Source organism: Coregonus clupeaformis, chromosome 26 (assembly GCF_020615455.1).
Source record: "Coregonus clupeaformis isolate EN_2021a chromosome 26, ASM2061545v1, whole genome shotgun sequence".
Classification (NCBI taxonomy): Eukaryota; Metazoa; Chordata; class Actinopteri; order Salmoniformes; family Salmonidae; genus Coregonus; species Coregonus clupeaformis.
In genome coordinates this window covers 48,643,300-48,659,493 of record NC_059217.1, presented here as the reverse complement: position 1 = coordinate 48,659,493, position 16,194 = coordinate 48,643,300, and the positions used below count along the sequence as shown (strand labels likewise).

General features: G+C 44.7%; 1 protein-coding gene across 1 annotated transcript in view; it reads left to right on the top strand.

The window, feature by feature from the left end:
* Window positions 1–12,701, top strand: part of iqch (IQ motif containing H) — a 126,833-nt gene extending 114,132 nt beyond the window's left edge. The window contains exons 21-23 of the mRNA XM_045207903.1: window positions 3,740–3,801; window positions 11,985–12,093; window positions 12,576–12,701. Of these exons, the coding sequence (XP_045063838.1) occupies window positions 3,740–3,801; window positions 11,985–12,093; window positions 12,576–12,692 (288 nt within the window). The 3' untranslated portion in view covers window positions 12,693–12,701. The remainder of the gene's footprint in view (window positions 1–3,739; window positions 3,802–11,984; window positions 12,094–12,575) is intronic.
* The last annotated feature ends 3,493 nt before the right edge of the window (window positions 12,702–16,194 follow it).

Genomic DNA, 16,194 nt, shown 5'->3' with positions numbered 1-16,194 from the left:
TGCGTCCGTAACGGGTCCGCGGTCAAACGACCACCCCTCATCACTGTCAAACGCTCCCTAAAATACTTTAGCGAGCAGGCCTTCCTAATTGACCTGGCCCAGGTATCCTGGATGGATATAGATCTCATTCCGTCAGTAGAGGATGCCTGGTTGTTCTTTAAAAGTAATTTCCTCTCAATCTTAAATAAACATGCCCCATTCAAAAAATACAGAACTAAGAATAGATATAGCCCCTGGTTCTCCTCAGACTTGACTGCCCTTGACCAGCACAAAAACATCCTGTGGCGTACTGCATTAGCATCAAATAGCCCCCGCGATATGCAACTTTTCAGGGAAGTTAGGAACCAATATACACAAGCAGTCAGGAAAGCAAAGGCTAACTTTTTCAAACAGAAATTTGCATCCTGTAGCACTAACTCCAAAAAGTTTTGGGACACTGTAAAGTCCATGGAGAATAAGAGCACTTCCTCCCAGCTGCCCACTGCACTGAGGCTAGGAAACACTATCACCACCGATAAATCTACAATAATCGAGAATTTCAACAAGCATTTTGCTACGGCTGGCCATGCTTTCCACCTGGCTACCACTACCCCGGCCACCATCTCTGCACCCTCCGCTGCAACTTGCCCATGCCCCTCCCGCTTCTCCTTCACACAAATTCAGACAGCTGATGTTCTGAAAGAGCTGCAAAATCTGGACCCCTACAAATCAGCTGGGCTAGACAATCTGGACCCTTTCTTTCTAAAACTAGCCGCAGAAATTGTCGCAACCCCTATTACTAGCCTGTTCAACCTCTCTTTCGTAACGTCTGAGATCCCCAGAGATTGGAAAGCTGCCGCGGTCATCCCCCTCTTCAAAGGGGGTGACACTCTAGATCCAAACTGTTACAGATCTATATCCATCCTGCCCTGCCTTTCGAAAGTATTTGAAAGCCAAGTTAACAAACAGATCACCAACCATTTCGAATCCCACCGTACCTTCTCCGCTATGCAATCCGGTTTCCGAGCTGGTCATGGGTGCACTTCAGCCACGCTCAAGGTCCTAAATGATATTATAACCGCGATCGATAATAGACAGTACTGTGCAGCCGTCTTCATCGACCTGGCCAAGGCTTTCGACTCTGTCAACCACCGCATTCTTATTGGCAGACTAAATAGCCTTGGTTTCTCAAATGACTGCCTCGCCTGGTTCACCAACTACTTCTCAGATAGAGTTCAATGTGTGAAATCGGAGGGCCTGTTGTCTGGACCTATGGCAGTCTCTATGGGGTGCCACAGGGTTCAATTCTTGGGCCGACTCTTTTCTCCGTGTATATCAATGATGTCGCTCTTGCTGCTGGTGACTCTCAGATCCACCTCTACGCAGACGACACCATTTTGTATACATCTGGCCCTTCATTGGACACTGTGTTAACAAACCTCCAAACGAGCTTCAATGCCATACAACACTCCTTCAGTAGCCTCCAACTGCTCTTAAACACTAGTAAAACTAAATGCATGCTCTTCAATCGAACGCTGCTGGCACCCGCCCACCCGACTAGAATCACCACTCTCGACAGGTCTGACCTAGAGTATGTGGACAACTACAAATACCTAGGTGTCTGGTTAGACTGTAAACTCTCCTTCCAGACTCACATTAAGAATCTCCAATCCAAAGTTAAATCTAGAATCGCCTTCCTATTTCGCAACAAAGCCTCCTTCACTCATGCTGCCAAACATGCCCTCGTAAAACTGACTATCCTACCGATCCTTGACTTCGCGATGTCATTTACAAAATAGCCTCCAACACTCTACTCAGCAAATTGGATGTAGTCTATCACAGTGCCATCCGTTTTGTCTCCAAAGCCCCATACACTACCCACCACTGTGACCTGTACGCTCTTGTTGGCTGGTCCTCACTACATGTTCGTCATCAAACCCACTGGCTCCAGGCCATCTATAAATCACTGCTAGGCAAATCCCCGCCTTATCTGAGCTCATTGGTCACCATAGCAGCACCCACCCGTAGTCTGCGCTCCAGCAGGTATATCTCACTGGTCATTCCCAAAGCCAACACCTCCTTTGGCCGCCATTCCTTCCAGTTCTCTGCTGCCAATAACTGGAACGAATTGCAAAAATCTCTGAAGCTGGAGACTCTTATCTCCCTCACTAACTTTAAGCATCAGTTGTCAGAGCACCTTACCGATCACTGCACATGTACACAGCCCATCTGAAATTACCCACCCAACTACCTCATCCCTATATTGTTATTTATTTTGCTCTTTTGCACCTCAGTATCTCTATTTGCACATAATCTCTTGCACATCTAGCATTCCAGTGTTAATACTAATTGTAATTATTTGCACTATAGCCTATTTATTGCCTTACCTCCATAACTTGCTACATTTGCACACACTGTATATATATTTTCTGTTGTATTTTATGACCTTATGTTTTTTTTACCCCATATGTAACTCTGTGTTGTTGTTTTTATCGCACTGCTTTGCTTTATCTTGGCCAGGTCGCAGTTGTAAATGAGAACTTGTTCTCAACTGGCTTACCTGGTTAAATAAAGGTGAAAAAAATATATATATATGCATTTCAATTAACAGGTGTGCCTTCTTAAAAGTTAATTTGTGGAATTTATTTCCTTCTTAACGCGTTTGAGCCAATCAGTTGTGTTGTGACAAGGTAGGGGGGGTATACAGAAGATAGGCCTATTTGGTAAAAGACCAAGTCCATATTATGGCAAGAACAGCCCAAATAAGCAAAGAGAAACGACAGTCCATCATTACTTTAAGACATGAAGGTCAGTCAATACGGTACATTTCAAGAACTTTGAACGTTTCTTCAAGTGCAGTCGCAAAAACCATCAAGCGCTAGGATGAAACTGGCTCTCATGAGACAGGGGCTGCAAAGAAACCAATACTAAAGGACACCAATAAGAAGAAGAGACCTGCTTGGGCCAACAAACACGAGCAATGGACATTAGACCGCTGGAAATCTGTCCTTGGTCTGGAGTCCAATTTGGAGATTTTTGGTTCCAACCGCCGTGTCTTTGTGAGACGCAGTGTGTGTGAACGTATGATCTCCGCATGTGTATTTCCCACCGTAAAGCATGGAGGAGGAGGTGTTATGGTGTGGGGATGCTTTGCTGGTGACACTGTCTGTGATTTATTTACAATTCAAGGCACACTTAACTAGCATGGCTACCACAGCATTCTGCAGCGATACGCCATCCCATCTGGTTTGGGCTTAGTGGGACTATCATTTGTTTTTCAACAGGACAATGACCCAACACACCTCCAGGCTGTGTAAGGGCTATTTTACCAAGAAGGAGAGTGATGGAGTGCTGCATCACATGACCTGACCTCCACAATCCCCCGACCTCAACCCAATTGAGATGGTTTGGGATGAGTCGGACGGCAGAGTGAAGGAAAAGCAGCCAACAAGTGCTCAGCATATGTGGGAACTCCTTCAAGAATGTTGGAAAAGCATTCCAGGTGAAGCTGGTTGAGAGAATGCCAAGAGTGTGCAAAGCTGTCATCAAGGCAAAGGGTGGCTATTTGAAGAATCTCAAATATAAAATATATTTTGAGTTGTTTAACACTTTGTTGGTTACTACATGATTCCATGTGTGTTATTTCATAGTTTTGATGTCTTCACTATTATTCTACAATGTAGAAAGGTGTTCTATAACCTTTGACCGGTAGTGTATGTGTGTTAAAATATACACTGTGTATTATCGTCTTGTGTTACAGGAAAAGCAAGGCACTGTCTTTGCTCTCCATGACAGCTGTGAGAGATACAGTCTGGGGATGGTGTGAGTATCTTTATATGAACACGCTAAACACACACACACACACACACACACACACACACACACACACACACACACACATACACACACACACACACACACACACACACACACACACACACATACAAAGGCCTTTGGGTTTACTTTAACCTGTTCTGTAAAAATGAATGAGAGACAACAGAGAGTACCGTAGACACACTACATTCCTTTAAAGGATTAACATGTCACTTTTGGTTTAGAAAATGGAAATCCTCAGCAGTTTGTATGGAATGGGTTATTGAAGATACTGTATCTATCACACCAATCCTGTGGCTTACATGCTGCTGCTGGTTAAATCTGTCTGTCCACCACATCTCTCCCCAACGACTGGAGATCAACTCAGCTCAAGTACTCGTTTAACTACTACACACACACACACACCGCTGACGACTGTAGGCTGGGACGGACTGGGACTAAAAACAGGTCCCTGGAGTGGACTTTGACCCAGACCGGCCTGCGGATATTCCACCGCCCCCGCCCCTCCCTGCCGACGCACGCACGTACACACATAGCCACGGGACGGTTTTTCAATCCCCTCAATACTGTTGAAACTATTTTCAGTTGAAGTTTTTTACCATTTGAATATTTGTAGCTTCTTTTTACGTAAATACAGTACCTGTAGTCAACTTGTGCAAAACGTTAGAAGATAAAGCAGATCGCATTCTTCATTTCACTTGCCACATAATTTTTCATTATGAAGCTAACCGTTAGTCCCCCAGTCACATGCTGTTTGTTTACAAGCACACAACGACGAGAGACCGGAGCCTTGTGAGTGACTCACTGTTGTGCAGCACGTGCCAGGTGATCTACACTCTTAGTTAAATAGGTGCTGTCTAGAAGCTAAAAGGGTTTTTCGGCTGTCCCCACAGGAAAACCCTTTGAAGAACCCTTGTTGGTTCCAGGAATAACCCTTTTGGTTCCAAGTAGAATCGTTTTGGGTTCCATGTAGAACCCTTTCCACAGAGGGTTTACATTGAACCCAAAATGGTTCTACCGGGAACCGAAAAGGGTTTTACCTGGAACCAAAAACGGTTCTCCTATGGGGACAGCCGAAGAATCCTTTTGAAAACCTTTTTTCTAAGAGTGTAGTGTCAGTATGGAATTCACAACGAAATGTTTGCCAGCTAGATACAGTATCTTATAACTATTAAGTTAAATGTCTAAAATGTGTGGTAAATGCTCTGCAGTTGTACATTTGGTTTGCTAACTTAATAGCTAGTTATCTAGATAAGTGGTTAGCTTCTTGCAAAATCAAGCTTCTCTTGGTAACAGCAGAGAATCCCCTCCTGGATCACGATCTTTGCTGGCTATCATTTGTTTTGTGCGTTCAGTAAACTGTGAGTTACTTATATAACTGTCCTGCAAGCGCTTGTTAGCATTTAGCTAGCATTCGCTGTGAGATTATATATAGTACTTGTTAACATTGCTAGCAATCGGATTACAGAGGCTCAGTGGGGTTAGAAAATAGCGCCCCTTGTGTTCAGTGCCAGTAGTACCGTTTCCCGGGATGGCACAAGGTCGGTATGAAGGTATGACAATCTGCATACCGCCCAAGCCTAGCCCTCACCCACCTAGATAAGAGGAATACCTATGTGAGAATGCTGTTCATTGACTACAGCTCAGCGTTCAACGCGGTAGTGCCCTCCAAGTATATCACTACGCAAAGGACCCTGGGACTGAACACCTTCCTGATGGGACTCCCCCAGGTGGTGAGAGTAGGCAACAACACATCTGCCACGCTGACCCTTAACATGGGGACCATCAGGGGTGCGTGCTTAGACCCCTCCTGTACTCCTTGTTCACCCACGACTGCGTGGCCGCGGACGACTCCAACACCATCATTAAGTTTGCTGACGACACGACGGTGGTAGGTCTGATCACCGACAACAATGAGACAGCCTATAGGGAAGAGGTCAGATACCTGGCAGTGTGGTGCCAGGACACCAACCTCTCCCTCAAAGTCAGCAAGACAAAAGAGCTGATCGTGGACAACAGGAAACGGAGGGCCGAGTACACCCCCATTCACATCGACGGGGCTGAAGTGGAGCAGGTCGAGAGCTTCAAGTTTCTCAGTGTTCACATCACTAAGGATCTATCATGGTCCAAACACACCAACACAGTCGTGAAGAGGGCACGACAATGTTCTTCCCCCTCAGGAGGCTGAAAAGATTTGGCATGGCCCCTCAGATCCTCAAAAGGTTCTACAGCTGCACCATTGAGAGCATCCTGACTGGTTGCATCACCGCCTGGTATGGCAACTGCTTGGCATCCGACCGCAAGGCACTACAGAGGGTAGTGTGTACAGCCCAGTACATCACTGGGGCTGAGCTCACTGCCATCCAGGACCTCTATACCAGGCGGTGTCAGAGGAAGGCGCTAAAAATGGTAAAAGACTCCAGTCACCCAAGTCATAGACTGTTCTCTCTGCTACCGCACGGTGCACCAAGTCTGGAACCAACAGGACCCTGAACAGCTTCTACCCCCAAACCATAAAACTGCTAAATAGTTATTTAAATAGTTAACCAAATAGCTACCGGGACTTTATGTATTGACCCTTTTTGCCCTAACTTTTTTGACTCATCACATATGCTGTTGCTGCTACTGTTGAGTATCTGTCACTTTACTCTTAGTTATATGAACATATCTACCTCAATTACATCGTACCCCTGCACATCGACTCAGTACTGCTACCCCCTTGTATATAGCCAAGTTATCTTTACTCATTGTGTATCTATTATTAATTTTATTATTACGTGTTTTACTGTTCTATTATTTCTCTATTTTACTTCTCTCTGCATTGTTGGGAAGGAAGGAAGCATTTCACTTAGTCTACACCTGTGTTTATGACGCATGTGACGAAAACATAGCCAGTGTTAAGTCCCACAGTAAAGTAGTATGCAGTACTAAGTCCCACAGTAAAGTAGTAGACAGTACTAAGTCCCACAGTAAAGTAGTTTGCAGTACTAAGTCCCACAGTAAAGTAGTATACAGTACTAAGTCCCACAGTAAAGTAGTAGACAGTACTAAGTCCCACAGTAAAGTAGTTTGCAGTACTAAGTCCCACAGTAAAGTAGTAGACAGTACTAAGTCCCACAGTAAAGTAGTTTGCAGTACTAAGTCCCACAGTAAAGTAGTAGACAGTACTAAGTCCCACAGTAAAGTAGTTTGCAGTACTAAGTCCCACAGTAAAGTAGTTTGCAGTACTAAGTCCCACAGTAAAGTAGTATGCAGTGCTAAGTCCCACAGTAAAGTAGTTTGCAGTGCTAAGTCCCACAGTAAAGTAGTTTGCAGTACTAAGTCCCACAGTAAAGTAGTTTGCAGTGCTAAGTCCCACAGTAAAGTAGTTTTCAGTACTAAGTCCCACAGTAAAGTAGTTTGCAGTGCTAAGTCCCACAGTAAAGTAGTATGCAGTGCTAAGTCCCACAGTAAAGTAGTATGCAGTACTAAGTCCCACAGTAAAGTAGTATGCAGTACTAAATCCCACAGTAAAGTAGTATGCAGTGCTAAGTCCCACAGTAAAGTAGTATGCAGTACTAAGTCCCACAGTAAAGTAGTAGTCAGTACTAAGTCCCGAGTAAAGTAGTAGTCAGTACTAAGTCCCACAGTAAAGTAGTATGCAGTACTAAGTCCCACAGTAAAGTAGTAGTCAGTACTAAGTCCCACAGTAAAGTAGTAGTCAGTACTAAGTCCCACAGTAAAGTAGTATGCAGTACTAAGTCCCACAGTAAAGTAGTAGTCAGTACTAAGTCCCACAGTAAAGTAGTATGCAGTACTAAGTCCCACAGTAAAGTAGTAGTCAGTACTAAGTCCCACAGTAAAGTAGTAGACAGTACTAAGTCCCACAGTAAAGTAGTTTGCAGTACTAAGTCCCACAGTAAAGTAGTAGACAGTACTAAGTCCCACAGTAAAGTAGTTTGCAGTACTAAGTCCCACAGTAAAGTAGTAGACAGTACTAAGTCCCACAGTAAAGTAGTTTGCAGTACTAAGTCCCACAGTAAAGTAGTTTGCAGTACTAAGTCCCACAGTAAAGTAGTATGCAGTGCTAAGTCCCACAGTAAAGTAGTTTGCAGTGCTAAGTCCCACAGTAAAGTAGTTTGCAGTACTAAGTCCCACAGTAAAGTAGTTTGCAGTGCTAAGTCCCACAGTAAAGTAGTTTTCAGTACTAAGTCCCACAGTAAAGTAGTTTGCAGTGCTAAGTCCCACAGTAAAGTAGTATGCAGTGCTAAGTCCCACAGTAAAGTAGTATGCAGTACTAAGTCCCACAGTAAAGTAGTATGCAGTACTAAATCCCACAGTAAAGTAGTATGCAGTGCTAAGTCCCACAGTAAAGTAGTATGCAGTACTAAGTCCCACAGTAAAGTAGTAGTCAGTACTAAGTCCCGCAGTAAAGTAGTAGTCAGTACTAAGTCCCACAGTAAAGTAGTATGCAGTACTAAGTCCCACAGTAAAGTAGTAGTCAGTACTAAGTCCCACAGTAAAGTAGTAGTCAGTACTAAGTCCCACAGTAAAGTAGTATGCAGTACTAAGTCCCACAGTAAAGTAGTAGTCAGTACTAAGTCCCACAGTAAAGTAGTATGCAGTACTAAGTCCCACAGTAAAGTAGTAGTCAGTACTAAGTCCCACAGTAAAGTAGTAGTCAGTACTAAGTCCCGTAGTAAAGTAGTAGTCAGTACTAAGTCCCGCAGTAAAGTAGTAGTCAGTACTAAGTCCCACAGTAAAGTAGTATGCAGTACTAAGTCCTACAGTAAAGTAGTAGTCAGTACTAAGTCCCACAGTAAAGTAGTAGTCAGTACTAAGTCCCACAGTAAAGTAGTAGTCAGTACTAAGTCCCACAGTAAAGTAGTATGCAGTACTAAGTCCCACAGTAAAGTAGTAGTCAGTACTAAGTCCCACAGTAAAGTAGTATGCAGTACTAAGTCCCACAGTAAAGTAGTAGTCAGTACTAAGTCCCACAGTAAAGTAGTAGTCAGTACTAAGTCCCACAGTAAAGTAGTATGCAGTACTAAGTCCCACAGTAAAGTAGTAGTCAGTACTAAGTCCCACAGTAAAGTAGTAGACAGTACTAAGTCCCACAGTAAAGTAGGAGCCAGCATGACGACAGACAGCACAGTGAACCAGGAAAACAAGACACCAGAAATCTGTGAGTAAAAATAATGGGAAGGAAGAAAGTATGGCCTTGCTGGTGGAGTAGTTTTCTCAACATCTGACTTTTCTCTAGCTTAGCACTAAAATGTATAGTTGTTTTAGCTACAGATGATACATATAGCAACATTGTGGAAACAGTAGCTTTATAGTCAGGCTGAATCATCATCAATGTCATTAATAAAAGGTGGCTGTGTTGTGTCAAGGACTGACTCATGTAAATAGTAGAGCTCCAAACAAACATTAACCTGTCGAATGTCATGTAAAAATGTATATTTTCTGCCTAAATAGACATACGCAAAACCGATGACTTGACCTGAGAGGGCCATAAACAATAACTAGTAATGCTGCATAGTTCTAGAAAGGTCTGGAACTCACCTTTCTGGTAAAGATAGTTATAAATTGCTGAGGTGTACACATTTTTGAAGACACAAGCTCAAGGATGTATAAAAAAATATGATTAAAAAATCCTATATGATGTAGTAGAATAGGGCTTGAAATGACTGTAATGGCTGACATGTACATGAATCAACAAACTGTCTGGCTGGCATCATGCTACTGGGACAGTTGGATAGCCTAGTTAGCTAACCCAATACTGATGTTGTGTTATCTGTCAAATCAAATCAAATCCAACATTATTTGTCACGTGCGCCGAATACAACAGGTGTAGACCTTACCGTAAAATGCTTACTTACAAGCCCTTAACCAACAATGCAGTTCAACAAATAGAGTTAAGAAAATATTTACTAAATAAACTAAAGTAAAACAAAAAAAATATTAAAAATCTAAAGTAACACAAGAAAATAACAATACCGAGGCTATGTACAGGAGGGTACCGGTACCGAGTCAATGTGCAGGGGTACAGGTTAGTGGAGGTAATATGTACATGTAGGTAGGGGTAAAGTGACTATGCATAGATAATAAACAGCGATTAGCAGCAGTGTTAAAACAAAGGGGGGGAGTCAATGTAAATAGTCCGGGTGGCCATTTGATTAATTGTTCAGCAGTCTTATAGCTTGGGGGTAGAAGCTGTTAAGGAGCCTTTTGGACCTAGACTTGGCTCTCCGGTACCGCTTGCTGTACGGTAGCAGAGAGAACAGTCTATGACTTGGGTGACTGGAGTCTTTGACATTTTTTTGTGCTTTTCTCTGACACCGCCTGGTATAGAGGTCCTGGATGGCAGGAAGCTTGGCCCCAGTGATGTACTGGACCGTACGCACTACCCTCTGCAGTGCATTACGGTCAGATACGAGCAGTTGCCATACCAGGCGGTGATGCAACTGGTCAGGATGCTCTCGATGCTGCAGTTGTATAACTTTTTGAGGATCTGGGGACCCATGCCAAATCCTTTCAGTCTCCTGAGGGGGAAAAGGTGTTGTCGTGCCCTCTTCACGACTGTCTTGGGCCGGAGGGAGAGATGGACCAAAGGGCCGGGGGGAGAGATGGAACAGTGGGCCGGGGGGAGAGATGGACCAGTGGGCTGGGGCCAGGGGGGATTAATGGACCAGTGGGCCGGGGCCGGGGGGAGAGATGGACCAGTGGGCCAGGGCCGGGGGAAAGATGGACCAAAGGGCCGGGGGAGAGATGGAACAGTGGGCCGGGGGGAGAGATGGAACAGTGGGCCGGGGAGAGAGATGGACCAGTGGGCCGGGGCCGGGGGGAGAGATGGACCAAAATGCCGGGGGGAGAGATGGAACAGTGGGTCGGGGGAGAGATGGACCAGTGGGCTGGGGCCGGGAGGAGAGATGGACCAGTGGGCCAGGGGGAGAGATGGACCAAAGGGCTTGGGGGAGAGAAGGACCAGTGGGCTGGGGCCAGGGGGGAGAGATGGACCAGTGGGCTGGGGCCAGGGGGGAGAGATGGACCAGTGGGCTGGGGCCAGGGGGGAGAGAAGGACCAGTGGGCTGGGGCCAGGGGGAGAGATGGACCAGTGGGCTGGGGCCGGGGGGAGAGATGGACCAGTGGGCTGGGGCCGGGGGGGAGAGATGGACCAGTGGACCGGGGCCGGGGAGAGAGATGGACCAGTGGGCTGGGGCCGGGGGGAGAGATGGACCAGTGGACCGGCCTGCATTGCTCAACTTTCTAGCCCCCCATAATTTGGACCACTGTGCTGGCCCAGTCGAATTCATCACTGGGACCATGTTCCCACCCATCCAGGACATCTACTTGAAACGGTGCCTGAGGAAGTACCGCAGCATCATCAAGGACCCCCCACACCCCCCCAGCCACGAGCTGTTCACTCCCTTACTGTCAGCCAGACGGTACCGGAGCATGAGGTCTGATACCAACAGGCTCAGAGACAGTTTCTATCTACAAGCCATCAGACGGTACCGGAGCATGAGGTCTGATACCAACAGGCTCAGAGACAGTTTCTATCTACAAGCCATCAGACTGTACCGGAGCATGAGGTCTGATACCAACAGGCTCAGAGACAGTTTCTATCTACAAGCCATCAGACTGTATTGGAGCATGAGGTCTGATACCAACAGGCTCAGAGACAGTTTCTATCCACAAGCCATCAGACTGCTGAACACTTGAACTGGACTGACCACCTGCTCTGATTCTCTGCACCTTAGCACACATGCGCACACACACACTCACACACACTCACACAGACACTCACACACGTCATAACTGCTGCTACCAGACTCTTATTATGATTGCTAAATACTGCACATTTTAAACACTTCCCCCAAAACATGTATAAATATTGGCCTATAAATGTTGTCTTCCTGGATTATACTGATGCTAAATGTCTATTCTGTTCTACTGATCCATTTACTTTATATTGGTATTCTTACCTTTTATTATGTATTATTGTTGTTGCATTGTCCAGAAGGAACCTGCAAGTAAGCATTTCATTGGACGGTGTACACCATGTGTATCCTGTACGTACGACTAATAAAACTTGAAACACACACGACAAGCCAAACATGGTGATTGTTTGTTTACCCGGCAGCGAGGGGATCGTTAGTAAAGTTGTTTGTCCGTTCTGTCGTTAACAGAACCATCGGTGAGGACCTCCAGGGAGCCCTGCTGACCTTTGCCCGCAACCTGTCCGTCATCCATCAGGAGATATCAGCCCCCAACATGCAGGGAGAGACTAACTTTAAGGTACATTCTCAAAAAGTAGTTACAGCCGATGTGTGACAATATTACATTTACATTACATTTTAGTCATTTAGCAGACGCTCTTATCCAGAGCGACTTACAGGAGCAATTAGGGTTAAGTGCCTTGCTCAAGGGCACATTTACGTCATTTAGCAGACGCTCTTAAACAGAGCGACTCACAAATTGGTTCATTCACCCTATAGGCAGTGGGATAACCACTTTACAAAAATTTTTTTTTTTTGGGGGGGGGGATATTATAACTTGATGAACAATTTATTAATGGTTCAGGAAGTGCACTGAAATTCCAATTCTCTTCAATGCTTTTCAAAAAGGAACATGTGGAATTGGAATTTGTTTTTACTTTCTGAACTGACTGGAATTGCAATTGAATTGAACCCAACTCTGAGTTGTGAGTGATAAAGCTATAGACAAGACAGTGTGTTTGTTAGTGAACTGTAAAGCTTGTTTCCTTGTGTTACCTGCAGGACCTGATTCGGGACATAGAAAAGGTTTTGGGAATGACAGTCCAGAATAAAGCCCAGGTGACCAAGGAAGAAGAGAAGAATGCTGCTGTCGCTGCCCGGATAAAACTGGATCACTGACCCCCCCGCCACACTACTAGGATGAATGAGTCACTTTATGGAAGAAATGCGACCGTTTTGATCAGATTAATGCCAATTATTCCAACTGATAATTTCAGGCCCTATATGTATTTCATGGAGTTACTAGGAGCAATACATTATTCTATCCCTGAACAACTGTGAACTCTGTTAGTGTGTAATTGTGTTTAGGCTACAGTATGAAAGATCGGGGAAAAAGTTGTATTTAGAGCAACTCAAACGTTATTATAGATTCAAATATACATTTAATGTAGAGAGTAATATATCGAAAACTGACCTTAGCACTATGGGAAAATATAACCCTTCAGCTAGGAACTAAAGTTTGCTGTGCTATGTTGGTGGTCGGATGAAATATATTGCCGGTTCAGTTACATGGTGAGTTGAAGCAAAGATGATGGTTATACTGACAAGATAAATGTCTCTCACCCTAACAATGGGAGTCGTCTAGCTAACAATGGGAGTCGTTGTCCACAAAACAGCACGGCGGGCTGTCTAGCTCCCCCTATCCTTTCTTTGGATTGGTGGATACATCTCGTTATTGTAATCCTTTTTTAAATATTCGATGAGGGTTGTTGACGTCAACCGCCTGTATTCAATGGAGAGAGATGCTATGCTACTAGCCTAATGCCATGAATATGCATAGCCATCTCGAGACAACTACGATATAAAGTGTTTTTTCTCAAAGTTGCCAGAATATCACATGTCCTACTTATGTCAGTACACTAGCAACAAGTTAAGCATTACGAACCTTCTATTTGATCAAATAAACCTCAGGTAGCAAATATGCCATTCAGTTTTTTTGTTGACCAAATTTGACACTCTCATTGACCTCCCATACAAACACGCCTTGCTTGGTGGACGAAGCAACAACAAAATGGCACCTGCTGGAGGGAGACAGATTGTTTTCCTTGCTGGGCCTCTGTCATCCTCTTCCTCTCTGATTGAAGTTCCTTGGGACATTAAAATGGCCTCGATCAGACCGGCAGTGTCTTTGCGTTTTTACACCAGAAATAGCTTCATTTCCCCCAATGGAACGCTGCGTTTGCCTTGCAGCGTTGAGTTGCGGAGGCAGTTGCAGTGCGTTCTTTGTGGTGCATACATTGGATTTAACCCAACGTAGGCATCAAGTTGTATGTGTAGATTTAACGGAAATAGTAGCAGAAGGTGAATGTTGGAACTGTTGTTGAACACATATCCACTAAACATGCTGGATTACATCATGAAAAGGTTTGACTGCAGTATTTATTATGCGGCATCGATGCTGTCGGTCTGATCGAGGCGTTAGGGTTTAGGGGTAGATCCCAAGGATCTCGGATAGCAGGGGTAGGTCCCAAGGATCTCGGATAGCAGGGGTAGGTCCCAAGGATCTCGGATAGCAGGGGTAGGTCCCAAGGATCTCGGATAGCAGGGGTAGGGCCCAAGGATCTCGGATAGCAGGGGTAGGTCCCAAGGATCTCGGATAGCAGGGGTAGGTCCCAAGGATCTCGGATAGCAGGGGTAGGTCCCAAGGATCTCAGATAGCAGGGGTAGGTCCCAAGGATCTCGGATAGCACTAACCTTGAGTAGAAAGCTGATCGACAAAAGGTTTTCCAAACTCTGACAGAACGGACTTGCCGTTTTTTCTCTTCCGTTTGCCAAATATAATAACAGAACTGTTTGGCTCGTACTGCTGTGTTGACAAGCTAGCTAGCTAACTAGCGCTAGCTAGGTGGGCGTGGTGGTCTTTACAGCTGCCGTTCTTTGAAGAACATCCACACTTTATCCCCCCTGGCCTAACATTATGCCGGTGCCATAAGGGTAGCTAGCTAGTTAATAGCTGTGATCCATAGCATGAAAGAAGTCTGCCGGCGTATACACAACATCTTCGTCAAAGTTGCCCTGTTTCACCGAGGCACCACGGAGGAAAGGACAACTGCCTCCCACAGGCTCCTGCTGCAGCGGAACCTCCCTCCCTGCACCTCCTTCTGTGTCCGCTACAGTGCCGTCACCAACGACCAGTTTAGACGGTCCAACTTCTACTGGGCGGGACAGGGAGTCAACTACCGGATGCTGAGGATGGGCTGCTTCCTCTTTATCAAGTACCACTGCTCCAAACCACCACCACAGTACCTAGACTTTGAAGACAAGTTCTTCAGCGTGTTTAAAGTCATCCGTTTAGGTCTGTGGGAAAAATCGCTCCGCCATTTCCTAGTTGCTATAATTCTAATAGTTTGTCTAATTTCAATATTGTATTTTCAGCTATGTGAAGCTGGTGTACAAAACCAAAAGTAAAAGACGCGAAAACAAAACGTAAGAACGGGAAGCAAAAAAATTGCGCACATAGAACAGATCTACCGCTTCTTAGACTTTGCTTTCAATGAGAATGACAGATCTATAACTCACTTTTCTATGTGAATTTGGTCGGGTCGCCCAAAAAGTGACATATTGCATCTTTAATATAATATGTTTAATCTAGTTGTCAGTTAACTAGTTGTTCATTTATTCTTAATATCATGTTCCTTTGTTCCACAATGCTGTCATGAATCTTGTGCATTAACCCTTTCATCAGATCCCAATTTAATGGCAGAAAATAACTTTTAGATCTTTGTAAATAATAGGGAATAGATCTGCAAATAATTTAAATAGACTCCGCCAGTGATTCTTTGATGTACTGCATCCACTCCGACCCAATGAACTTATCTTCTGCAATGTTCATCAGATTGTTAATAGTCCTGCGTTCTTTTTAAACCATGTTATACTGAACAAAAAGTATAAATGCAACATGGGGGCGGCAGGTAGCTTAGTGGTTAAGAGCGTTGTGCCAGTAACCAAAAGGTCGCTGGTTCTTATCCCCGACCACGACTAGGTGAAAAATCTGTCGATGTGCCCTTGAGCAAGGCACTTAACCCTAATGGATAAGAGCGTCTGCTAAATGACAAAAAAAGAAAAAAAACATGCAACCATTTTAAAGATTACAGTTCATATAAGGAAATCAGTCAATTGAATTAAATTCATTAGGCCCTAATCTATGGATTTCATATGACTGGGCCCACCCACTGGGAGCCAGGCCCAGCCAATCAAAATGAGTTTTTCCCCACACAAAAAAAAAACACAGTATCATCAGCTGTCCAGGTGGCTGGTCTCTGATGGTCCTGCAGGTGAAGAAGCCAGATGTGGTCCTGGGCTGGCGAGGTTACACGTGGTCTGCGGTTGTGGAGGTCCTGGGCTGGCGTGGTTACACGTGGTCTGCGGTTGTGAGGCTGGTTGGACGTACTGCCAAATTCTCTAAAACGAAGTTGGAGGCGACTTATGGTAGAGAAATGAACATTCAATTATCTTGTTGATATGCCACACCTGTCAGGTGGATGGATTATCTTGGCAAAGGAGAAATGCTCACTAACAGGGAAGTAAACAAATGTGTGCACATAATTTGAGAGAAATAAGCTTTTTGTGCATATGGAACATTTCTGGGACATTTTATTTCAGCTCATGGAATATGGGACCT